Source organism: Psammomys obesus, unplaced genomic scaffold (assembly GCF_907164565.1).
Source record: "Psammomys obesus unplaced genomic scaffold, mPsaObe1.curated_primary_1811, whole genome shotgun sequence".
NCBI lineage: Eukaryota > Metazoa > Chordata > Mammalia > Rodentia > Muridae > Psammomys > Psammomys obesus.
The window spans coordinates 31630794-31656917 of NW_026587216.1; the positions used below are offsets into that span (position 1 = coordinate 31630794).

The following is a 26124-nucleotide window of genomic DNA, read 5'->3' on the forward strand; positions in this document are numbered from 1 at the left end:
ATCTATCTATCTATCTATCTATCTATCTATCTATCTATCTATCTATCATCTATCTATCATCTATCTGTGTATCTGTTTACCATCTATCTATCATCTATCGTCTGTTTATCTGTCCATCTATCTGTCATCTATATATGTTTACTCTGATTGAAAACAATTTTAGAAATTCTCTGTAAATGTCACAAATTTTAGAATGAACTCCTTAGTGTGATTTTTTTCTTGTTGTTTTTGTTTTTTTGGTTTTCTTTTTGTTTTGTTTGTTTTTGTTTTTTATTACTACTGAGTTCAGTTCTGCTTCTATAACCAGGGAGGACAACAGGCAAATTCATTTATTTAAACTTCTGAATATGAAATTCTGATAGGAATAAAAAATATAAAATGAATTTATGTTCTAAAGTTTTGAGACTGGAGTAGTTTGCCCTTTATTTGCTTTTTATTGAGGGTGACATATTAAAAGTGTGATTTCAGCCCTAGAAACTGCTGTGTCTGGGCAAGAATTTTCAGGTCCCAGCTATGGCCATGTTGCTGGGAACTCCCCAATAGGTATACTTTGAAACCATGATGACGCTCATTTTCTATCTCTTCCAGGAGTCTGAGCTTGTCTTGTTTCCTGGTATTCACCTTCCCCAGGGAGGAAGGAATCTCTAACTATCCACCCTAGTGCCCACATTAGTATTCTTGAGACAGGTTAGTTAGTGCATGTGGTACAGTTTAGGCCATAAAAAGGAATGAAACACTTATAGGATTCAAGAGCCTGACCTTAGCGTTCATGAGTACTTTATACTCTCATTGTCTGAGCAGCACAGCTGAAGATACAACTAGACATACTCCTGTTAAGGTAAAGACCTTGGGTGCCTGGAGCCAAGGAGCAATGACATTAGGTGCACTTTTGTTGGACTGAGCACTAACTTTGGCTCCTTTTTCTTCTGTGGATGTTCTTAAAATTCCTCAAAAACTGAAGGCAACTCAAAATCTTTCCTCTGGTGACCTAGGATATGAACATTTATGACCTACCATTTTTAGACATTGCAACTTCATGTAGATATAGTGAAACCTCTGCCCAGTATGCATTTTGAGGGGAGTGTGGGCATGGGGGACTGAGCCTGCAGGGCACAGTCAACTGGGGAAGAGTTAGTTCGCTTGTCCTTTAGATTGTCTATTAAGTACTTTCTCTCCAGCCTGCAAACTGTGCTACTTTCAGAATAAACTCTCTTTGGTCTTTAATGATTTCATCTTTAATACCAAGACAAGGTTTCTACACACTATGTGGCATTGTAAAATGGACTAAATGGTATCATTTATGTGTTTGAAATATATACTGAGCTGAAAATTAATAGTCACTGTGGTAATTTCAGCATCACTATCAGCAGTATTTCTAATATTAAGGGCAACCATTAGGCTCTGTAAGCCTGCAAATAGATGTCCATAGTGCTTATGACTGAATATTTTACTGAATACATTTGAGAGATATATTCACTTAACTGATCCTAAGTATTTATGATGATCAAATAGATACAGCAGAAGATGGAAGATCTTCTGATTAGCTGCATGAATAGAACTTGACTCTGTCCATGGTGATCAAAGAACTTCCTCTAAGATCAGAGTCCATCTGCTGTATCCATGAATCAACATACAAAAGTGGCCAGATCAAGAAAATGAAAAAGTTAATGATGGTTATAATTTAAATATGAGCTCCAAGGCTTAATTAAAATCATATACTATTGAAATAAGTTAAAAAAAAACATCATTAGCCATGTACAAATCAGAAGACAGTGTTTTAACCATGGACTCTTCAATACTTGTTAAGATACGAAGATTCTCTGACCTGAAACTTGTCCTCAGTCCACATATTTTTGTACCTTTAAAAATAATATCCTTGGGTGTTTATAGAATTCTACTTATAAAAATGATCTATAAATATTACTATCTTTTATTTGTTTAAGTTTTTAAATCAATCACTTGAGAACAAGTGATTGTTTTCAACTTTCTTTAGAACGTTACTTTCAGTAGTTACATATTTAATCAGACCTGTGCATCTCTACTTTCAGTTTCTTTCAGTCAGGCCTCATACCTTAAACTTTTCCTAGGTTTTTGAGAGTTTTGCATGTCTGACCCTTTAGTCTCATGCACAAATCAATCCATGACACTTTAGCTCCTGGATGAATGTGATTGCCAGCAGCTGAGAACTGGGAAGAAACAAACTCTAAGTCATTAGAGTAGTAGCTACATTTCACCCATCCTTAAAATGACACGTGAAGACTGTGCCAAGCATTGAATACATGTATTGTAAAGGTAAACTTAAATTACTTATTTTAGAAATATAAGCGCAGAAGTATTTTTTTTTATTGTTGTCCCATTGAAGAAGTGTCAAGGATAACAGCTTTAAATCATTTCTACAATCAATTGTTCTAAGTATTATTTGAAGTATATAAAAACATTAAGGTCATAGAACACCTATATTGAGTTATAATATTACTATTATATTTTTGGGCTAAATAATATTAAACATTGATAAAAATTATTTATTATTGTTTTAGCTATAAACATAGAGAATAAATGTGTGTATACATATCAGTAGTGTGTGAACAGTACATCAATCATCATTTAAAAGTTGTTTTAAAGCCAGGCTTGATAGTGAACACCCTTAATCCCAGCACTCAGGGAAGCAAAGGAAGATGGATGGATGTGAGTTGGAGGTCAGCCTAGTCTACAAAGTGAGTTCAGTACAGCCAGGGCTAAACAGAGAAACCCTGTCCCCCCCAAAAAATCATTATCTTAAAACTTAAATATGTCCTATAATTTGAAGGATTCTTTTTGAAATTAAGCATTTACTCATACAGACTTTTACTCACATAGACTCTTCAGATTTAAGGCATAGTATCTTCTACATTCTCCACTAAGCGGCATAACTGATCATGACTTGTAAGTGAGCCAATGCAAGCTGAAACTATAGCTCCGAAACAGAATCTGATTAAAATAAATGGGGCCTTGAGTGAATAATCAGTGAAACAATTGTTTGGTTTTTGTTTCCAAATCCCAAATATAGTTTAACAGCTACAGTAACTCTATCTTCTCCATAGACTAACAGTGACTTTTGATGACAGGAATATATAAAGTTTGGGCCATGCCTTTTTGCTACCTGCAGTGGAGTGATCATTTGTTTCTAAGAGGCTGTCATCCTCATTCCTGTTGTCTGGGTTTTCTTTGCAGTCCGTGTCTGGGCTGTAGTGCCGGGGTTTCATTAACAGAGATTTCCTCTTGTTAACTGGCACTCCCAACGTCTGCTCTTCAGCTCTCCTCTTCTTCGCCATAGAGCAATCGTATGCAACCCTGAAGTGAGCAGAGCAGGGCAGATTAAGAACACGTAATGTGGCATTTACTGCAGCTTGAGATTTGACTTTCACCAACTATAACTCAAAGCACTTGGAAACTTGGAACCTGGAGTTTCGTTCGGGTTTATCATTCGTGCTAACAGTGTCTCTGAAAAGTCTACATCAGAAGAATTTGAAAACTCACTGTTACTCCTGAGGAAGCACATGCCGATCTGTGCTTCACTTCATCAAATATGCAGGAGGTGAAAAAAAAAGATTTGAACCAGTTTTCAAGCCCTAGAAACAGCTAATGTGAAGAAATACCACCAGGTACAAAGAATGTACCAGTGTGGCAAATCTACAGGTTCTCCAGTAGTGATATGACACTGAAGTTGCTTATCTTTGCCATGCTTGTGCCTCAAATCTGAGGTAACACAGGTCGTAGGCACTGATTTGATTGAAAGAGCCATTCGGCAAGGGAACAAGCTACAGACATGCAATCAACCCATCTCCAGTGACACAAAGATGTAAAGAGTTGTTACCTGGCAATGTGCCTTTGGATTTTTCACCTATTTGGCACACATAACAAACAAATAAGAGGAGGATAAATAAGATTGGATTTCACAAAAATGGCCAGCAGTTTATCCTTATTCCCATTCTCACATGGCTCTGTTTGGAAATGCTCCCGAGGCAGGCCCTTTCAACACAGATTTCCTACATGCACCTCACTCAGAATTAATGCAGATTACTGTGTGAAGTTAAGAGAAACACTCTCCTGGCAAGATCTCTGAAGATCATAGGATTTCAACAATAGTGAGTCCGTGACAGATATTTGTTAAATGCTCTTTGAAGATAAACGAGTGAGCTTCACATGAAAAAAATCCAAGAGAAAGAATCCTGGAAGCAGAGAAATAATTTATTAACTCCAGCTCTAAACCAAACAGTTCTTGGTAATACCCACTACTGGGCAGAGGTACTTGTCCTGCTCTCACATCAACACATGCAAAGATGGTGACATTGTTCAGGAAATCAAGTAGGATACACATTCTTAAAGATCAAAAAGGTAGAGGCAGAAACTTCCTAGGGATGACACAGAAAAAAAATAAACAAACCTGGAAGGAGAGAGGGGTAAGAGTCAAACAAACAAACAAACAAACAAACAAACAAAAAAACAACCCAAAAAAAACTCTCAAAAACTGAAAACTAGAGAACTAAAATTTCTTGAGACAGAAAGAAATGAGTAAATTTTCTTAGCTAAACTAATGAGTTTTCACAGATTTGAACGTAGGTTGAAAGTGAGTAAGTAGAGGAAAGTCAGGACAAGGAAAATGACAATATGGCAGTAAGAGCTCCAGGCACCTTGGTAAGGGGTCCTTCAGAAGGTGGAGAACTATGCAGACTCAAGTGCAGGTCTGAGAAGAAAGCACAAGTCTGCAGTGTGCATACCATGCTGATGTAAAGAGAATGGGCACAGCAGACAGAAATGCCCTTGTACTCACATCCTAACAAGGAGCTCCTTTTGAGGGACAGGCCAGAGACACGAAGATGATGTAAGGGCTAACAGATATGTGAAGACAGTTCAAGAACATCTGGAAGTTTCAAAATCCAATGAATTTTCACACCCCTCTCCCTGAAATATCTCAGAAAATATTTATGTCAGGTTGCTCAGCCTTTCTGCAGAACCAGGACAATTTGTAGAAAGAAGGAGAGACTCCTATGCCATTCACATAGTAAGGGCAGAGGCAGAAAATGTATTTTAGAATCGGAGTGATTTAAGTTGGTATTGGGAAAGAGGCTAACAAAAATATTCAAATGAAGATTTAATGGACTCCTAATTTAATTCTTTTGTAGAAATACCCAGAAGTCATACTGGTGAAGAAATGATAGGTCTATTTTTGAGGAATTGTGATATTGACTTGAATGTTTCATGTAGCATTATTTATAGTAACCAATATGTGGAAACACCTCAACATCCATGGACAGATGAATGGACAAAGAAAATGTTTGTACATACAGTATATAAAATTAAACTTTAAACAAGAAAAAAATATTGCCATATTTGTCAAATGGATAAACCTTGAAAAATAAGTCATATATACAGAGAGAAAAATGTGCATGCTTTTTCATACAAATGAGAAACACAGAATGGTTTAGCTCATAGAATCAAAGAAATAGTTGTTGTCTTGACTGACAAGGAAATTATTTCTCTACTAGTTAGTATATTCTATACTGGCTGCTAGAGGAAAAAGTCATCAATGGCCTTTCCTAGTCCCTGCCTGGCAAGATATGCCCAACGTTGCAATAGTGGTGTGAATGTTAAAGTAACAACTATCCACTCTCTGATTTGCTATGGGGTCTAGTCCACAGGAGAGATTTTATGCCTGGTGCTATAAATCTAGGCAAAACCTCATGGCTGGGGAGATCACAGGCCCCAGAGGAGAAACTATTGCTTTTGTTACATTAAATAGTTATGCTGACAAACATCTGAATAATTGTTTACACCTATGGATTTGCCTTGGTCAGAAAAACAACCCCCACTACCTCAGTGGGTAACAGTTAATGAAGAGACTTAAAATTTATTACGGATTCAAATACAACTAACTGTACTTCAAGTGGCTGAATCATCTATATTAACCTCCCTAATCCAAGGTCCTGGGAGCATCACTGAAGAATGAATGAAAATAATGTAGGTGCTGGTGGATGATGAGGAGAGGCAGGAAATACTGATTTCTAGACAGGAAATGGCTGCTGCACACATCAGCTCATAGCAGCTGTGGTTATTTGCACAAGACCTGCACAATATGAAGCCAGTCAATATTCCAATTTGCGTGCAGGGAGGTGCCACAGAGGCCTCACCCTGTGGGAGCAGCCATTATCAACTAATGGTTGCTGAGGGAGGGTCACTATCTTTTGGAGACATGGCTGCTAGAAGGGAGTCCATGTGGTAGACATGCATGATCAAAATACATTATATAAAATGTCTGAGAAATTAAAGAACATTATAAAAAGAAATAGGGGTTGCTGTGTGCTGAAAGATGGAAATGGGGGAATTACTGATAAACATACAAAATTTTAATCGAGCAAAATGAAGAAACTCCAGAGATCTGTTAACCAAATCTCACAGGTCAATATGTATCACTATGTAACAATGTGCATCACACATTTAAAAGTGTGTTAGAAAGGTGAATTCCATGTGAACCAGCATTAGCATCATAATATTTAAGAAGATGAAGGTGGTAGAGGAAGGAGATTTGTTGACACAGGGAGCCATTTATCACGGGGCTAGTTAGCAAGGGCCAATCAGCCTGGAAATATGATTTCTTTCACTAATGATAGGGGCTGCCCACAGTCTGGGTGATCCTTCAGACTTGATCTTTTTATAACATTATCATACATAGAAAGTGGCACTCCACAAACAAACAAGCAAAGCTGCTAACTTGGGACTGAGTGTTGAATGCAGTGTGCAGGGTCTCAAGGCTTGTTTTGTCCTCCATATTGCCAGACCAGAACATCACATCTGGACCAATTCTGTGTGCATTTAACAAAACGCAGGAAGAGAACTCTCTAGTTGGAGGGAAGGTGCTTGACCTAAAGCTTTGGCTAGTGATTTTCAGGTGCATTTACATGACAACCGTTTTATCTAGAGATGCTACTGAGCTGCAGCAGTTTAGAAACTAACAGGGTGGTAAGGACTGGGAGACAGCGCCTCAGTTATGAGCAGGTGCTGCTGAGGACCCAAATTCAGACCCTAATACCCATATCAGGCAGCTTACAACTGCATATAACTTCAGCTTCAAAGTGCTTCTGGTCTCCACCGGCACCTGATTTCACATTTGCATACACTCAAACACAGACATACACATACAAACATAATTAAATTAAAATAAATATTTAAACAGGTAAGATCTTTAGTGACCTGAAGTGGAGAAGCAGCTTGGCCCTTATAAGATAGCTGTCAATGGTGATAAAAATCACAATTTGGATAAAATAATAATTTTGAGTATAGGATGAAGAGATATTGTGCATATTTTTTAAATCAAAAGTACAAATTCATGCTTTCTAAATAATTTTTATTCTCATAGACCAATGGTTTTCTAAGTTTTTATTGGAGAAGCTTCTCTTTGAACAATGGCAAATACAAAGACTCAGCTGTTCAAAAGTGCTGAAAATAAATGAGCACTCACTTCTAAACAGGACATTTATCTCACCACTCCCCGGGCAGTGGACGGGTTAGGGATCACTATACCAGGTGTGGACAGAAAGAACGCACATGCTAGCTCAAGAGGAGAACGTCAACCTTCTGGGCATGGCAGCCACTGAAGCACATCCTCCCCACAGTGGAGTTTGCCTGCACTGGGCCTGCGCAAGACTGGCCTGCCAACACGCAATCAATTGGTTTATGGGGCCATTTCCCTCACTGAAGAATTACTGGCTATTTATAGATATTAGGGGAAAGGGAGATCATTGCCTTCAACTGAGATGAGATGATCAAGCTCTAGTGGATAGCTTCACATCCACGGGGGACAGCCCTGGTTAAGTTCAGTGGGTCACAAAACAAAAAGAGGTGGATGTGGAAAGGAGGTTTCTAGGGAGAGTTGAATGACAGGGGTGGAAGGGTGAGACAGGAGAGTAGAGCTAAGAGTGATCAGAATACAAACACGCAACTATGAAACGACCGAAGGACAAATTTAATTTATCAAAAAGTACAGGGTTAGATTTATCTTCTGTTAAGGGTACTGAAACAGATTCAGCAGTCCTGGCTATGCAGTTGGCCATGAACTGGATCTTTTGTAACATTAAATTTCCCGTCTAGCAAGTGGGGAGGATAATTTCTATGTTATACATGTTAAGGACTAAAGATAACATATCTGTGCTGACAAACCAGGTCAAGACAGAGTGGGGTGGTTCTCGATTCAGTGCTCCTTGGGCTCCACCAAGTACCAGCTGATGCTGCCACTTCCCAGCGCTCTGCGGACTAAGAATGCACACACGCCCATGGGAGCGTTCTATTTTTCACTTTTTATTTACATTTACATAAATTAGGTTTACACATAACATTTGCTTTAAATCTCACATTCTGTGCATTTCTCTATTGCAAAATACTCACAGCCCAGACAGCATTTGGAGCTAAAATGAAAGGCTTTATAATAAATATTACCCTTTGTGTGTGCATGGAAAATGGTCCCTTTCTAGTTTTCCCTGAGGGCACACTATTTTGGCTTTATTGTGACACTTCACTGTGACACTGCAATGAGGGAAAGCCATGCTTTACATGTCACGGAGAGAAATGCCACAAAATGCTAACATATCTTCTCAAGGTTGCCAGAAATCATTTCCACTGGGCTGTGTTTTCCCATCTGCAGAGCTCTGAAATGTAAAGAAAATAAATGAGCTCTATTATCTATATTTTTCTAGCAGATGAGAAAGAAAGAGAAAAAATACAGTCAGCTCTGCATTTATTGTTCTATTCAATCAAACTGTTGCTTTAAATACCCAAAGGCCTCCCCAGGGGACTTAATCAATGCACCAAACAGTTTAAACATCATATTTTGGGTTTTGATTTTATTAAACTAGCTTCTTAGAATTTGTATTTGCCCATGAGAACTTTTTGGGTTGCATTCCTAAGAAAAGACTCCATTTAGAAATTGAAATTCCAATTTGAAATGCTTTTACTATTGTATGACATATAACTGAGTTTCTAACTCACTCACACAAGCCACACATAGCAGTCACAAGAGAGTCACCACAGGATGATTTCTGTAAGTTAAATTTGTGAAAAATTCATGTGTCAGAAAAAAAAAACACACTGAAAACCCTGCCACTATTCTTTCTAGTCTGTTTTCAATAGTAATCTCTTCCCAATGCAAGCTAGACGATATTAAGCCAATTAAAACTATAGAGCCAGAAATGCACTTGTTTTTGAGCCCTCATAAATGAAATAGAAAAATAGATTATTAAACTCTGCATCCAAGGAAACCATTTACATGCTTCAACACTTTCATGGAAAACTCAGAGCAAGAATTACTATGGACTTCTTATAACTGGTCAGAACACCACAGATCCATTGACAAGAGCCAAGAAATATGAATCTGTATTAAGACTAAGATTTTCTTTTGATTTTATTCATTTTACATCCCAAGGGTGCTCCTCCCTCCTTTCTTCCCTGTACTCTTTTCCCCTCTTCCCCTCAAAAAGTAAATTTAAAAAATTAAAAAATACTATTTGAGAATGAGAGAAAAATAAATACTCTTAGGTGTGTTTGAGCAGAGAAAATTTAGTGCCCCATCAAATAACACGTGGATGCTGTAATGGATTAGACTGTACATGAACTCAGTTATCTGAGATAAATATGAATAAAATCCAACAAAGAAAATTGTCAAAAATAAAATTTGACAAATCAATTGAAAGAAAATACTAAGAAGATTGATATAAAAACAAAGGCATGATGATTAATAGAATATTTTCCACAGAAAATATTGTTGTAATTTTAAAACTGGTGTGTGTGTGTGTGTGATTTGTATATGTGTGTATATTTACATTCTTGCTTATATGTGGGTGTAGATGCACCATCACAAATGTGTGTGGATCAGGGGTATCCAATCTTGTCTTCCAACTTGTCTGAGAGACAGGGTCTCTTGCTTGCTACTGTATAGGCCAGGCTAGCTGACCATGAGTTTTCCAGGGTTTTTTCTGTCTCTGTTTCTCATTTCAAGATGGTAGCACTGAGACTATATAGATGCTGTTGTGGCTGATAGCTGAAGCCACACAGATGGCTTCTAGGAATTAACTCAGGTCTTCACACTTGAAGGCAAACTCTTTACAACTCTCCCCAGCCTTGGGATTCTAACTGAAGAAACCCAAAACACTCTACAAATAAAATTTGATGACAAGAAAGTAAATATAGAAAGACTGCTATTCAAAGCTTGGTGACACATCTATAAACCAGTAATAAATAGAGCAATTTGGGTTGGCATCACAATGTGGAAAAAACCTAATGACAGAACTAACAGACAAGGTGCAAAACCTCCATCAAGCCAACAACTTTTTGAGTCCATTTGCATTCCATACCACAATTATAAAACAAATTCGGGCTATACTTAGAACAATAACCAGTAATTAGGACAGTTGATTTCTGAGGCTTTTGTATTCTTCTTGGAAAAATACAACCCAACAATTTTCAACGATATTAATACATATGGGCAGTACTATAGCTCAGCTGATAGTCATAAGAGGATATTCAATAAAGATATAGCATTGAATGAAGTCGAAAAAAATCTCTCAAATTTTTATTAAAGAAAAAGAGACATAAAATTGTAATTTTCCTGTAAATTTTTTATACTTTATACATAGTTCGTATGAGGATACTTTGAAAAAATGATGAATAAAAAGAAGAATCAGAGCAACAGAACAAGATAATTTGAACACAGGGAACTTCCCAGAGACTCATACTCCAATCAAGGACTATTCATGGAGATAACCTAGAACCCCTGCACAGATGTAGCCCATGGCAGTTCAGCGTTCAAGTGGGTTACATAGTAATGGGAAGAGGGACTGCCTCTGACATAATCTGATTGGCCTGCTTGTTGATCACCTCCCCATCAGGGGGGAGCAGCCTTACCAGGCCACAGTAGAGGACAATGCAGCCACTTTTGATGAGAACTGATAGACTAAGATCAGAAAGGAGAGGAGAACCTCCCCTATCAGTGGACTTGGGGAGTGGCATGCATGCAGAAAGGGGAAGGAGGGTGGGATCAGGAGGGGAGGAGGGAGGGGCTTATGGGGGGATACAAAATGAATAAAGTGTAATTAATAAAAAATTAAAAAAAAGAAGAATCAGGAATTTAAAGGTCAGATGTTTAGATAGCATGTCAGCTTTACATTACTGAAGCAAAGTGTCTAGTATACACTTATACCAGAAGAAGAGGAGAAAATTCATTGTTAGTCACAGTTTTGGAAGTTTCACCATGAGCGGTGGTCTTGTTGTAGCAGCAAAACATATCAAAATTCTTTACTTTATGGCTGAGTGCAAGAACAGGACACGGACAGTCTCATACAACCCCTTGAGGGTACATCCTCATGTGCCCTCCGCCTTCTACATGAGCCAGGCTGAGCATCAAGCCTTTAACATTTGAGTTTCTCGAAGATATTCCAGCTCAAATCTCCAGATATTGGGAAATCAGGAAAAATCTCCATTAAGAAAATTCAATTTTCTCAGTCAGCAAGAGGAAAATCATGCTTGGTACTGGAAACCTAGCCAACTACCAGGGCTAGTAAAGTCATGGATACTGGAGGAGAGCTTAAGAGCCACCACTTTACTAAAACAGCATAATACTTAATTACATTCAAAATATTTGCCCTTATATCTACAGATAAGATACCTCACTCCTCATCAAAGACACGTGCAACTGCCAGAGCCCATTACGGAAAAACACAACCGAAATGCAGCCCTAACAGATATAACTACTACATAACTCTAGCATTTCAGCATGTAAGGCTTGAGGTCATTTCCAAAGAGTGGGTGGAAGGACTGTGAGAGCTAGAATATCGGGAAGTTTGCTGTGAGACCTTGTCCTAAAAATGTCAGAAGCTACGTCTGTGAAGTCTCATCCACATGACTGTATGAATGTGAGCTGATCAAGGAGGACACCGATAGATGTGCCAATTTCGATGAGTCTTTGTTGCTGTAGGAAGCTCAAGACGCCTCGGCCCCATTCAAAGAACTATAGGCAACTGAGAAATACTGAGAGTGGGAGAAATTGTCTTCCTAAGGGCAAAGCACATCAGTTAGTTATCCAAGCCCAAGCGGTCAGCTCTGAAACATATATACAAGTAACATTATACACATGGAGCAGTTTATATTTATGTATTTAGGAATACACTCCTCTCTCCCCACATATATATGTATATATCAACAACTAATGAGAAAAGAGGTCATTAATTTGACAGAGAACAAAGAGAGGTGTATGGGAGGATTTGGGTTTGGAAAGAAGAAAGATAAGGGGTAAATTAAACTATTATAATCTCAAAAAAAAGCAGTTATAAAAAGAACTCAGGATGTGTGTGTGTGTGTGTGTGTGTGTGTGTGTGTGTGTGTGTGTGTGGCTGTGTGTGCCTGTATGTGGTGGAAGGGCAGGGGGAACCTCATGAGCTTCCATTCCAAGCGAGGAGCTATTGATAGCTGGTGGCTTCTAGAGGAAAGTCAGCTTTATTTTAGTGCATGATCCCTGGTAAATCATCCACTCTAGTGGGTGGGACCAGAGCTATGAATATATAATCATCATAAACTGGACTTGGGTTATTTAAAAAAAGATAAAAGGGACATGAAGTTGGGAGGAGATGAAGAGGTGGCAGGTGGATCAGGGAGGAGTTAGGGGGAGGACTGGAGTAAAAAGATGACCAAAATATACTGTATGCCTGTATGACATTTCAAAGAGTTAATAAAAATATTGCATTTACAAAAAGAAAAAATTAAATGAATAAAAATTTCACGTGTATAAAGGAAAAACACAAAAAACAGTAGTCAGAATTTTAGACAGAGGAACAGCAAGTCAAAACTAAAGGTTCAGGGGCAGTATTGTGTCTGCAATGTTCCAGGAGTAGCTGGAAACTAGATCAGAAAGACAATGGGTCCAGATAATGCCGAGAATTATTTGCTGATTTAAAAGTTCTGACTCTATGGAGACATGAAGATTCTGTAGTATTTTGAGAGATGACACATAATGATTTTACTGTTAGTAATATGACCTGGTCTTTTCAGCAGACACTGCAGACCATGAGTTTAGAAGCACGTAGAATAATGGGAAGTTTACTAATCATACCAATAAAAACTGGTGGGTGATTTGGACTCTGGTGGTACCTACAGGGCTGATGAAAAATTCTGAACATATTTGGAAGAGGAAGCTAACTTGCACTACTGTGAGAGTACATGTCATATTCAGAAAGGAGTGAATATTGGTTTAAGACTTGTAACTGTTGTGACTATAACTGAGAAGCAAGATTTGACGGCTGCACAATCTGGAGCATGTTAAATCAACATGTTTACTGGCTATGGAAATAGGATACACTCAGAAATATGTCCAAATAGTGCCTTGGATGTCTGATCTCATGAAATCTCCTTCTTCTTGTACCACACCGAAGATGATATAAATAAATAAATAAATAAATAAATAAATAAATAAATAAATAAATAAATATATATTATTTTGTAAGAAAATGCATGCTTCTATCTTCCCTCTTTGCATCCTGGACAAAAAACAAGGTCAATACACAACATCATCTGGCCTGCTAAGAGCAGAAAGGGCTCTTATGCCAAGTGAGCTGCAGGATCTAGCTACTATTTGTGGCAGGAGCTGGAGGAGTACATATGGGCTGGATCCCAGGGGTGCTGGATCAAAGGTATGGAACATCAACTTGGATAAAAGAAGTTGGTATGGAAGCTATCTCTCATGCTACAGGATTTAACACCCTGTCAAGGAGCCTGGGGGATGGCACTAGCATGCTGATAAACTGGAAGACTACTAATCTTGGAAGACTATAGAAGCCACATCTCACTCTAATTTAGAAATTCTACAACAGCCACTGCAAACAACAGGAGAAACATGACCCTTCCTGGGATAGAAACACAGGCCAGAAAACCCACCCTATTAAATTCCATTATCTGTTGTCAAGTTTGTAGGCCTGAGACACTTCTCAGAATCCAAGTCCAGTGATTCCCTGTGAGGGAAGTCCTTATCACTGGGACATCTTTATGGCTATTGTTTCCTTCACCTGTTACCATGAGGATCTATGACAATGTGTTTGTAGAACAATTGCCCTGATGAGGAAAGACTGCAAAAACATTTCAAGAACCGTTACACAGTGTTTAAGCTGATACCCAGGGAATGAAGCTACATTAGGGACATGGTTAGTAGATAAAATCCCAGCAATGAGAAGGAACATAGTTCCACCCTAGCCAAGAAGCTATTACGATTGATATCTGCATTGAAAAGAAAACATCAGTTTTCTTGAATGGATGCCACTGGGAATATCAAACATACTTCTGTGCAGGCCCTATGCACAAGAGTAGTTGGCCAACAGAAAACAGAGTCCATCAACACAAAACAGATTCCATTGTTTTGTGTGTTTGGGGGGGAGAATCTTGTTTTTTTTTTTCTTACTGATTTTTGTTTGTATTGATTTTCATTTTCTTGGGAGGACAGAGAAGAAAGAGAGAGACCGAGAGACAGATGGAGAGACACAGAGAACATGAAGTTTTGTAGTAAGAAGGATCTGGGAGGAGGTGGGCAAGAAAAATTCCGATCAAAATATATTGTATGGAAAAACCGAATGAAAGAGAGGACCCTGATTAGGATGAAAAAAGGGGGAGGCAGGTGATAAGTGTAGCCTCAGACATGTCCTAGTTCCTGCTTCTTGGCCAGATGCCTAGTGTCTATATGCACACTGGAAGAGATACATTTGGCTTCTGCACACTAATGGAGTAAGAGCTGATAAATAGTGAGCAACGGGTGCAATCCTCAAGAAAGAGCTGGTCTTCCCATCACTGCAGTAGCAGATCCAAATGTAACACTGAAGGAAGAGCCAGTTAGTAACCCTAAACTTACAGGCTACATGATGGTGCTTCCTTGCTTTCATTCTTCGCTTTTTTGTTTGTGTGTTTTTTTTTTTTGTTTTTTTTTTTTTGAGACAAGGTCTCATGAGCTGCTTTCAAACTATGTGTTCGAGGATGACTTTAGACTCCGGATTGTCCTGCCTTCACCTCTCAAACACTGAGATAAGAAGTGTGCACTACCACCTCCAGTTTAGTCAGTGTTGACAAGTCCAGCTGAACTTCTTTCCCAGCTGGTGCCCCCTACTTTTCTAATTCATTCTCCAAAGTGGATTTTGTACGATAATGGCCTAGAACAAACTCAAACAAGTAGCAATTCAAACTGCAGTTTTGTGGCCGGTGTGAGACACTTGCATTAGCAGAATAACATCATCCAAAATCTGAGAACAAAACCTGAAATGCACCCAAATCAGAGACCCTCACTGTGTCTTGTCATTGGAATTCCAACTTTTCTGCATTCTCCTTCTCATAGAAATGAAGAGCCTCAGGAAAGACATATCCTGTACAGGTTGAGTATATAGATATCCGACATGAGATAACAATGTTTGTAATTTTGCCAGATCCTGGGAAATTTGCATATGCATAATGAGTCACCTTAGACATGAGATCCAACTCTCTGATGATGCTGCCTTCTGTGATAATTGTGCTGTCCTCTGCTTTGGTGACATCTAAAAGGATCTGGATAACTCAGAACCCCAGATCACTGAACTAGTAAGGTATGCTGATTGCACCATGCTAATGATAATAGATGAATAAGAAATGGCAAGTATTCTAGAGGCCTTTATAAAAGGAGGTAGAACATAAATCCAGCAAAAAATCTATTATATATTTAGAGGGTCAGTGGTCTGGAACATCCCTACACACCCATTTCTTAAAAAAGAAAAAAGCTAAATTATTGTATTTTGTATTTCCCATCACTGACAAGGAAACACAATGGCAAACTGGCCTGTGGGTTTGGGGGACAGCACATCCCATATTTGGGAATACTCCTGAGAGACAGGGGAATTAGAAGCCCCTGACTGGCTACAATGTCTATAAGGATGCAGCACGATCAGCTCTGTTGGACATAGAACTTCGTAGAGCCTATTGTTGGTTCAGAGATACCTTTGGTAGGAAGTGATGCTGCTGCATCCTAAGGAAAAAAAATAACAGGAGAATTGCACTGAAGACCCTCAGAGTACTGGAAGAAGGATGTATCAGCAGCAGAGAATTTAAACACTGCTATTATAAATGCCCTAGTAGAGACATTGGTCAGAGCTGACCATGAGTAGAGGTCGTTTAGAAAGCCAACGGTTCCTGATGCAGCATGAAAGACGTGCTGGTCTATGTGCCAACACAGTAGGTTTTCTTGATATATGTTGGTCATATTGCTCCATCAGGATAGCCATTCATAGTGAGTCTTGAGTGTTCTTTATTCAGCTCAAAATTTATGACATTTAAATTCAGTGACTTTCCTAGATCATTGTAATAGCAGCCAAGTACGATGCATGTACTCGGCAAAACTTTTCAGCAGAGGCTAGAGATACTCATTAGTTAAGAGCACTGGTTGCGCCTGAAGAGGACCTAAGTTTGACTTTTAGTACACACATTGCAGCTCACAACAATGTGTAAACTCCAGGCCTGGGGGATCTGATGCCCTCTTCTGGCCTCTATGGGGGACACATATGTTGTAGAGACATAAATGCAGTCAAAACATCAATGCATAACAAATAAAAATAATAGTAATGAAAGATAAATAAAGAACTTTTGGTCTAAGAAGATGGGAAGTATAAACAAGAGGGGAGAAGAGTAATCAAGCTTGAAGCAAGCGATGGAGGCAGTGAGTGGCAGAAGAAGCAGCACAGAGGCACACAGGTTGGGCACACTTACTCACAGCATACTTACTCACAGCAACCTGAGGACGTATTCACAGAAGTATTAAACAAGGCGCAGTATTAACATGGTCCATTTTGTATGAAGAGCAGGTTATCCTAAATGCCTACATAATTTCTGCTAAATATTTATTAGGTTATCATTGACCTACTTTTTGTTCAAACATGAAGTCACATTTGGTGAAATACTATGTTCTCTCTGTACAGAATTTTCCCTTGAAGAGCCAGTCATTTCCTGATGCCCTCCCTGTGGGCACATTGCTATATAATATTGAACCAGGAAATCACGAAAGAGGGCCCTGGAGAAAGGACCATGCATGCATTTGAAACAGGCCTTACGAGTCCTAAAAATATCAATGGGTCACTTAGAATGACAAATCCAGTCTTCTGCCTTTGATGTCTACAGAGCTATGGTTCATTAGACCAGGACAATACCTAGAATTTCTTATCTGATTTACTGGTATTTCTCTTAAAAAGTTTGTGTCCATGTTCACATTTACAGAATGCTGTCAGGCTAACATGTATCCAACAGTAACTGTAATTTCAGCTTCTCCCATTACCTCTTTATAAGTTCAGCAATACAGTAAGGTGTAGCTATATATCAGTGGCTAGTCTGCTGTCATAGAACACTGAGTTTACTGGCAAGGTTATTTATGACACTATTTTTTTTTTCTTTCTATAGGCCAAAAGTAATAGGTAACTTCTCTTCTCTAATTGGGGTTAAGTTTTAGGAACATTAAATTACTCACAATAGTGATTTTTCCTAAAACGCTCAAGTCAGAAAACCCCAAATCATTGCTCTTGGTTACCTACCCTCCAGAACTCGACAGTAAGACCCTGTTACTGAAGACACCGTATACTTAAGTTCATGAAACATGGAAAAATTGAGTTGGTATTGAGCTGGAAGCTTCACAGTAACTGGCTGGCTTTCGCGATGCTGAAAGGTGCTATGCACCCTACGGGATGAGAGAAGCAGTCATAAATCTTACTCAGCTGGGACCCCTGCGAGCTACAATAATGTCTCCAGCAAGACTGTGGTGCAATAGTGCCACAAGTGTTATGGTAGTAACTAACTACATTCTGATTGGATTTAAGACCTGATTCACACCTCACACCATTACAGGGTCAAAAGCCTATGACTAGATAGAACACAGAGCCCAGGGAAGAACCTCCTACCATTATTCTCCCAGATAGACATGATATGAAAACCATTCCTGATGACTTATTGTTATATCCATAGATTAGAGCATCTCTCAATTCTCTCTCAACTAGACAAGCTTCTTCTTCAGTGTATAGTAAATAACACTGATCCCACAATTGGTTAATCTTTGGAGAATAAGAGACTACGGACTGTCCAACCCTAAATGGGACATCTATAATAAACGCTTTATCCCAAGGCTCAGGTGTTATATTAGAAGAGGGGCTAGAAAGATTGTAAGAGCCAGAGATGGTGGATGACAACAACAACAACAAACAGTGTTTTAAAGATACAACAGGACATATGCACATATGAATACACAACAATGATGGCAGCATGCATGAAACTAGTGCCAGGAAACAGTCTCAACATGGAGGTGAAAAGGTAAACACATATGTTTCACTCTTAGTTGTAGAGATATTGGCACCTGGTAGCCATTAGGATAAGGAGAATCAATTTACTTTAAGGGTATGATGCCTTGGTAGACTGACCAGGGCAGGACCCATATTAAAGAGTATTTGGGAATCACCAGTTGAATTTGATCAGGGAAAGCAAAATAAAATGAAACAGAACAGAGCACAAAGCTGAATGGATCTGGCAGGAGTTGGGGGTGAATGAGATCAAACACAGAGTCGTTAAGCAATCCATTCTCTCCAGAGTGTGACAAGTTTACAAGTTCAGAACCCACATCAGACCCTCCTTAGTGATGGGCTAAGTTAAACTGAAAGGGCGTGCTCGAAAGCTGATCAAAGAGGAAGCACCAATAAAAACAGAGGTGGTCTCCTGAGTCCCCGTGAAGCACAGCTCTTGCCATTTTGCTTTGGCCATGTTTGACATGATAGTTTCAGAGTTTAAGAATAATAGGAAAATAGTATGTCAAGAGAAAGGCTCGGTAGGTAAAGGTATATGCATCTAAGCCTGAAGACCTGAATCTGATACCCAGAACCCATAGCGGAAGAAGAGACGTGACTGCTACTCGTGTGGCATGCCATGTGCACACGCACAAAGTAAGTAAGATTCTCAATAGTACATGGTCTTTAAGAGCTACATTTGCCTTTTGTAATTTTGTGCTTTTACAACTTAAGACTTGATGTTCAGCTTATTGCCTGGTCTAAAACAGGTGCGGGGCAGCTGTCGGGCCGCTGGCTAGACCAAGGTTGCAGACATTCTAATCTCATGATCCCCAGTTTATTATTCAGATATCTTTATAAACAGCAATTTACAGACTAGCTTTCAAGAGTCTACCCAATTAGTGGATAGGTCAGAGGGCAAAACGAGAATCTGGAGCTTCCCCCTGGCCCACACTGCCACCTGTCTCGGGAACTGTGAACATGCCTCTGCACAGCCTGTCTCACTGGATCCTGAGCACCACGCAGCCCGTGCGCCTACCCATACTACTTAGATAAATACACTTCAGCTCAGAACTGAGGGGCACCAGCTGCAGTATTCTTTGGGGTGTCTTAGTCCCATGCTTTGCTGCTGTAACAGAATACTGCTGATTTGAGTGAATTACAAATACATTATTTGATGCGTAAGGAAATTCAAAATCTAGGGGTTACACCAGTGCAACAATAGCCATGTACTCCATCATACCTGGGCAGAATGTATCACATGCCAAGAAACACAAGAGGAGCACAGATTCCCTTCATAACTATCCCATTCCTTAGATAACACCATTTCTCTGCCTATGGGGAAAGAGTCTCATAGGTCCCAAATATCCCTTTAAAGGTCCATTTGTCCATATTTTGCAAGAATAGTTCACTTTTTATAAGAGTCTTGGAGTACACCTGAAACCACAGCAGGGAAGAGCAGCTATATAACAATCTAAATGAAAATATGAGCTGAAATAAGATCATGTTATGGAATATTAAGCAAATACAGTGGCAAAAAGGTTCCTATTCCTGCTACTGATGAATAGAAAGAGCAAGGTACACCCTGAGTTCTGAGGCCAGGAAAGCAGGTGGAGAATCAGCATCACCTGTTTTGGGACACTTTGGGTCCCTAGGAAAAGAAGGACGTATCCAAGGAGAAACTGCTCCACCAGCTCACGTAAGCACGTGGGGGTCCAGACACCCAGAGGGGCTCCTGAAGTAGCAAACAGCACGTACGGACAGCTTGTGCACCCAGCATTTTTATTAGAGTCCCTCTAAATCAGAGGCAGTCTTCATTCTTTGTAATTCATTTATTTACTTATTTATTTTGGTTTTTCTAGTCAGAGTCTTATTCTGTAGTCCAGGATGGCCAGGGATTCCCTAAATAGCCCGGACTGGTCTCAAACTTGAGGCAATCCCACCTCAAAAGTGCTAGGATTATAGGAACAAGTTATAAACCTGGATTTAGAGACAGCCTAAGGAAGCCAGTTGTTCCTGATTCAGTAGGATACTTGTCTGCTAAAGTATTTCACAGCTTGGCCTGTGTCCACATATGTACACATACCCACAATTCTATCTGTATAATTAGAGCAATGGATCAGAAGAGGTGGTCCCTACTGACTGAACAGTCACCCATTTTGGCACACATTCCTCCTTTGAAATTCCACTCAGGTGTGATTGAGAGTTCTGTCAAATGACTTACAATGTGTCTTGGTGAAGTTGAGGATAAATGAGGACATTACAAATGGAAAATTTCCCTTTAAAAAACCTTGTGCATGTCCCTACATTCCAAATTTTTTAGTTGAGAAATAATGAAAAATAAAAAATAAAACAGATTTGTGGACCAAATCTCCACATTCAGATAAATGTCAGAAAATAAACTGGTGGTTTTGTTGCAGGTGTGAAGTAGCCACATGGTCTTGAGAAAGTATTTTTGTCTTAGTTTCTAAATTATTCACATTAGCAGAAGTTCTGTCTTTAGGGTTGTCATTTGTACTGCTTTACTTTCTCTTTCTGGGTTGCTGTGACTTTGGCTCTTGTAGTGAGAATTTTGGTTTCCAAAAAAAAAAAAAAAAAAAAAAACAGAAATATTATAAGAATATGTTTTGTTTTAATCTCAGACATGGGGATACGGGGCTACTTCACAGCAGGTGACTATGTTTTGTCTTGTGCTCTAGCAGAGGTGTGATTTTGCCAGCCAGATATTTTATGTGAGTGTGTAATATTTGGAATTCTGGGGACTTTTCAGAGGGTGTATAAGTGCTAGAGGCCAGAGTGGCAGGTGTATTGTTGGTGTGTTGCTGTTCAGTTGATGTTGGTTACTGTTGGTTGCAGTTTGTTAAGTAGCCATATGCAAAGAAGGAATTATATATCCTCACAATGAAGATCACAGTAGAGTTTATTTTTAATCCAGGACATGTTTCACTCTAGTTTATTAATCTGCTGATGAAGTTTAAGTTAATGTAGAGAGGACACCCAGGACTGGAGGCATGGTGGACAGTACAGACAGGCTACTGTGGTGGACAGACAGAACCTATGCTCTGCCTATGAGTCCCCTACTCAGTCAGTCTGCACTTTAAACACTTCCTGGCCCTGTGCTCAGCTCCAGACCTAAAATGCAGCTGGTATCATTTGTCCTGACTACTTTACTGGCTTAGTATGTGGATCCAATTAGATACTGTGAAAATTGTTTCAAGGACTGATTCAGGGGCCACTGGGTAATGTTCATGTTAAATGCCATCAGATTTTATGCAAACACACAGATACATGATAGTGTTTTAATAGTTTGCCGAGGTTTCTTGTTAAATGGCAAACTTCGTTTTGTCTTCATTCCTGTAAAAGGCTTCTCTGATAGATTTTAAGATGCTTTTCTAACAAGTAAGTTTATGTTATATTTTCTTTAGTTGTTACCTAGTTGTTAGAAATATTCATGCAGTTTTAATATAATCATGACTACTAATGCAAGCTTTACAGTATCAAAAATGAATACATACTGTATTAATATGAGGCTATGTAGCACAAGAAATAGAAAAATTGGACACCCTCTAACTGTGAGTTAGAAAAGTTTTCATTTATGTCCAAAACATTAACTTTTTAACATACTGATGAGAGTTCATAAAAGATTCAGCATTTTGCTTTGTTTTGTTTTGTTTTTGAGATAGTTTCTCTGTGTAGCTGTGGCTGTCCTGAAATCACTCTCTAGACCAGGCTAGCCTGAAACTCACAGAGATCCGCCTGCCTCTGCCTCCCTAAGTTCTGGGATTATAAGCGTGCACCACTGCACCCAGCTAAAGATTCAGCAATTTAATACTTAACACAACATATCAAAGGTGGGGTTTTAACTAAAGTAAAATATTCAAGAAAAAAAAGTAAGACAAGACATCAAACTAGACATTTCATTATAACACTTAAGCCGGCAAATTGGTAAGCAGCAATAAACCACAGAAGGACAATAATGTACTTGAGGACCTTGTATTTATTTGTCTCTCTAAGGAGTCACATAAGAAAGTCATTTCAGAGGAAGAATATGTTTTCCTAATTAGAGGAAGGGAGTGAACTGATTGGCAACGCATGAGCCAATTACTAGAATTAGTAGAGTCAATGGCATGAGGTTCAGATTAAGGAAAGTGGTAATAAGAAGAGAGGAGATAATGCATTGGCTGTGCCTGACGAAGGCAGCAGAGCTTTCTCTACACCACCTGTAACCTGAATGTGTTAGAGGAAAACTGGAAATGCTAATAAGGAAGATGATTAAAGGTAGACCTGTAGTTATAAATTGCTTTTTTAATGGTGATGATAGTAGCTGGCACACAGAATAATAAGAAAATGAGAATGTCAGTATCAATTTTATTAGTGCCATGAACAATATACAGTATATTGAAATTAGCTTCATTTGTATTAGTATTTTTTTGTAAGTATTCACTCTGAAAGCAGCAATGTGCCCAGTTCGTGTTAAAGGGAACTATGTAAAGTTACCAGCATTCTCTACAAAACAATCGTAACTCCTATGCTGTGAATAGAATTCCACACTTCTTAGTGACACTTAGAATTAAGACATATGGCTCTGATGGTCAATTACAAAAAACCTTTAGAGTCAGTTAGATGTAACTGTAGGGAAAGGGACATAGAAACTAAGGACACCAACAATCCATGCTTTCATATAAATCATTACTTTACTTTTCTCCAGAAGATATATGTAGAATGACAGGCAGGGTCTATGCCTGGGTCAAGTTATATTGTGAGAAACATTGTGTGATCAAGAAAGCATAGTTATCCTGCTGAGCATAAACAATTACAAAGTTTAAGTACTTTTTAGAACTGGTTCTTATTAAAGAGGCCTGAAAATCTGAATTTCCCCAGCCACTGTTATTCTCTGTCTAAATTACTCTATTTGCAGATGCATAAAATGGGATATTTGATATGAATAATTTTTATAGAGCTAGGAGACAAGGAAGTCTTTGTCCATAATTAGACTGGTGACGGTCAGCCCGAGGGCCAACTGCAGCGCTCTGAGATCTAGCCTCTTATGGTCCCAGCTGATGGAACAACACCTCTGTGATCTACACCTCACATTGGGCTAGTGGCAAGTGAGAAGAAGCACAGCCCAGGAGGGAAACAGGCCTGTGAACCAAGAACTTGGATGGATTACTAGCTGTGCACCTGTGGGATACTGGCATTAGCTACTGATTTTCATGTATTTTTCTGAAAATTTCAGCCATCATATTTCCTACCTTAAAAGGTTACTGTGAGGATTAAATGAAGTAATTGGATGATAAAATTAATAGCACCTGGTGCATAAGAGCTCAACAAATACTAGTTTTACTGTGCTCATTAATACTAATAGCATATTTAAAAAGTAATTTTTCTACAAACGTTACAGAACACATTTCCCCACATGTTTTTTTTTTTTTTTTTAATTCCATCTTCATCTTCGTCTGAGATACACACTCCATCTAGGTCAATACATGCACATTTTTCCTCCAAAGTTCTCTCTTTTTATAGTCATTTTTGTAAACGCTTATCATTTCAAAGGTCCCTTTCCTCTCTGTGAATGGTTTGGGTCCCTAAAAAGATTGTACCACAGATAAGCCATCCATGTGGTCACAGCAGACTTCTAGAATCCCATTTCATGGTACAACAAACAGCTCATATTCTCTCACCCCTTGGTCATTTAAACATCAAGCCTCCGAAAACACGGGACTTTTAAACGAGAGTAAGTTTAAAAGGCAAAGTTATAAAGGAACCAAGCAATCTTATACTTTATATATGATCAGGTCCACAGTTTTAATCTGGCCCAAATGTATGCGCATATCATATGCCCTGCTCTTAAACCTGTAGATTCCCTGCTAGCATTTGTTCATAAAAAGTACACTAGAATTCTAAACAAGCAAATGAATTGATGCTGGGATAAATTCAACCACACAAAAGCAGAAGTAACTAAGAGCCTGTATTTCAGGGAATCACCAAGCACAGTGCTTGGAATAAGCTGTGTAAAGTGTTGGTGCACCTCTCTGCGCTGTAAGTAGGTAAGACACTAGCACACTCCTTCTTTGTGAAACTTCCCCCCAGGACATACAAGCAGGATTCTGAGTTCAGAAATTCAGGCCAGTGCATAGATTGGGGGCTTCCTGGGTTTGCAAGTGCGACTGTGTGCCTCAAAGAAACTGTATCTTCAGGCTGTGTTTTTCCTAACCAGAAGCCCTTTCTTTTCTCTTTGTACTATTATTATTATTTTATAATTTATTCACTTTGTATCTTAGTTGTAGCCTTCTTCCTCATCTCCTCCGGGTCCCACCCTCTCTCCCTTTTTGTCCCCTACCCCTCTCCCCTAGTCCAATGATAGAGGAAGTCCTCTTCCCCAACTGTCTGACCCTAGCCTATCAGATGTCATTAGGATTCTCTGGATCATCTTCCTCTGCGGGCTGGCTAGGTCACCTCTACAGGGAGAAGTGATCAAGGAGCAGGCAACTGAGTTCCTGTTAGAGACTGTCTCTTCTCCCTTTCCAAGAGGATCTACATGGAGACTGAGGGCTACATCTGAGCAGGGCGTCTACATCCTCTGTATGCATGGTTGATGCATAGTCTCTGCAGTCCTCCCTGGGCCCAGCTTTTTTAGTTTTGTTGGTCTCCTTGTGGAGTTCCTGTCCCCTCCAGGTCTTTCTATATCCCCCTACTTCCATAAGACTCCCTGTGCTGTCTAAAGTTTGGCTGTGAGTTTCTGCATCTGCTTTGATCCCCTGTTAGGTGGAGTCTTTTAGAGGACATCTTCGTAAAAGATCTTCTGGAGGTATTTCCATCCCTGATCTCAAGCTGTACTACAGAGCAACAGTAATAAAAACAGCATGGTACTGGCATAGAAACAGACTGGTGGATCAATGGAACTGAATCAAAGACCCAGATATAAACCCACACACCAACGGATACCTGATTTTTGACAAAGAAGCCAAAACCATACAATGGAAAAAAAAGACAGCATCTTCCACAAATGGTGCTGGTCTAACTGGATGTCTGCATGTAGAAAAAATGCAAACAGATCCATACTTATCACCCGGCACAAAAGTAAAGTCCATGCACTTTTCTTTTACAGTTTATACTTTGACAATAATTCTTTGAAATACAAACTGATGAACTTCTCACTCAGTAAGGCAGAATTTTCAACACCCTGTCTAAACTATAATACCTAAAACAAAAAATGGAAGGACCTGCTACAGTCTTGTTACATTAGTCTATACTGTATAGGCTAAAACTAGAAGGAGCTAGCTGATGAAATTATTTAATTATCTAAAATAAAACTGAATCAGAATCTAGGCAATTCATTAATCAAGTTCATAGACCACCAGTGCAAAACCCAGCCACACAAAATACACAAGCATATGGAAAATGGGCCAGTGAGGAAAAGCAAGTAATTGTTGACATTATACCAAAAGTTTTCTTTCATTAGAATATCAGATCAAATATTTTTCAGCCCCATTGTCAACACAGCTGCTACTCTCCTCTGCTTCCCTGAGGAGTAGAAAGAGCTAAAGTGAAGTTACTCTTTGGCTTAGTCCTCATTCTAAACCAAGGATTCTGAAGAAAACAATTCACTCTAATCAGGACCAATCAATATTTGAAAAAGTCATTAGGGGAGATCTTACCTGAGCTCTTGGATCAGAGAATCCATTGGTACTGTTCACAAAAAAAAAAAAGAAAAAAGAAAGAAAGGAAGGAAGGAAGGAAAGAAGAAAGAAAGAAAGAAAGAAAGAAAGAAAGAAAGAAAGAAAGAAAG

The 26124-nt window shown here is 39.0% G+C and overlaps 1 protein-coding gene across 4 annotated transcripts in view; it reads right to left on the minus strand.

Annotated features, from left to right (window-relative positions):
* The window catches only part of St18 (ST18 C2H2C-type zinc finger transcription factor), a 133377-nt gene that overhangs the window by 64249 nt on the left and 43004 nt on the right, over nt 1–26124 (minus strand). For 3 of the 4 annotated variants that reach the window (XM_055603514.1, XM_055603515.1, XM_055603516.1), the window contains 2 exons: nt 25994–26024; nt 3140–3330 (listed from right to left, as the gene is read on the minus strand). In XM_055603514.1, coding sequence (XP_055459489.1) covers nt 3140–3330; nt 25994–26024 — 222 coding nt within the window. The remainder of the gene's footprint in view (nt 1–3139; nt 3331–25993; nt 26025–26124) is intronic. The other variant, XM_055603517.1, reaches the window with a different exon arrangement.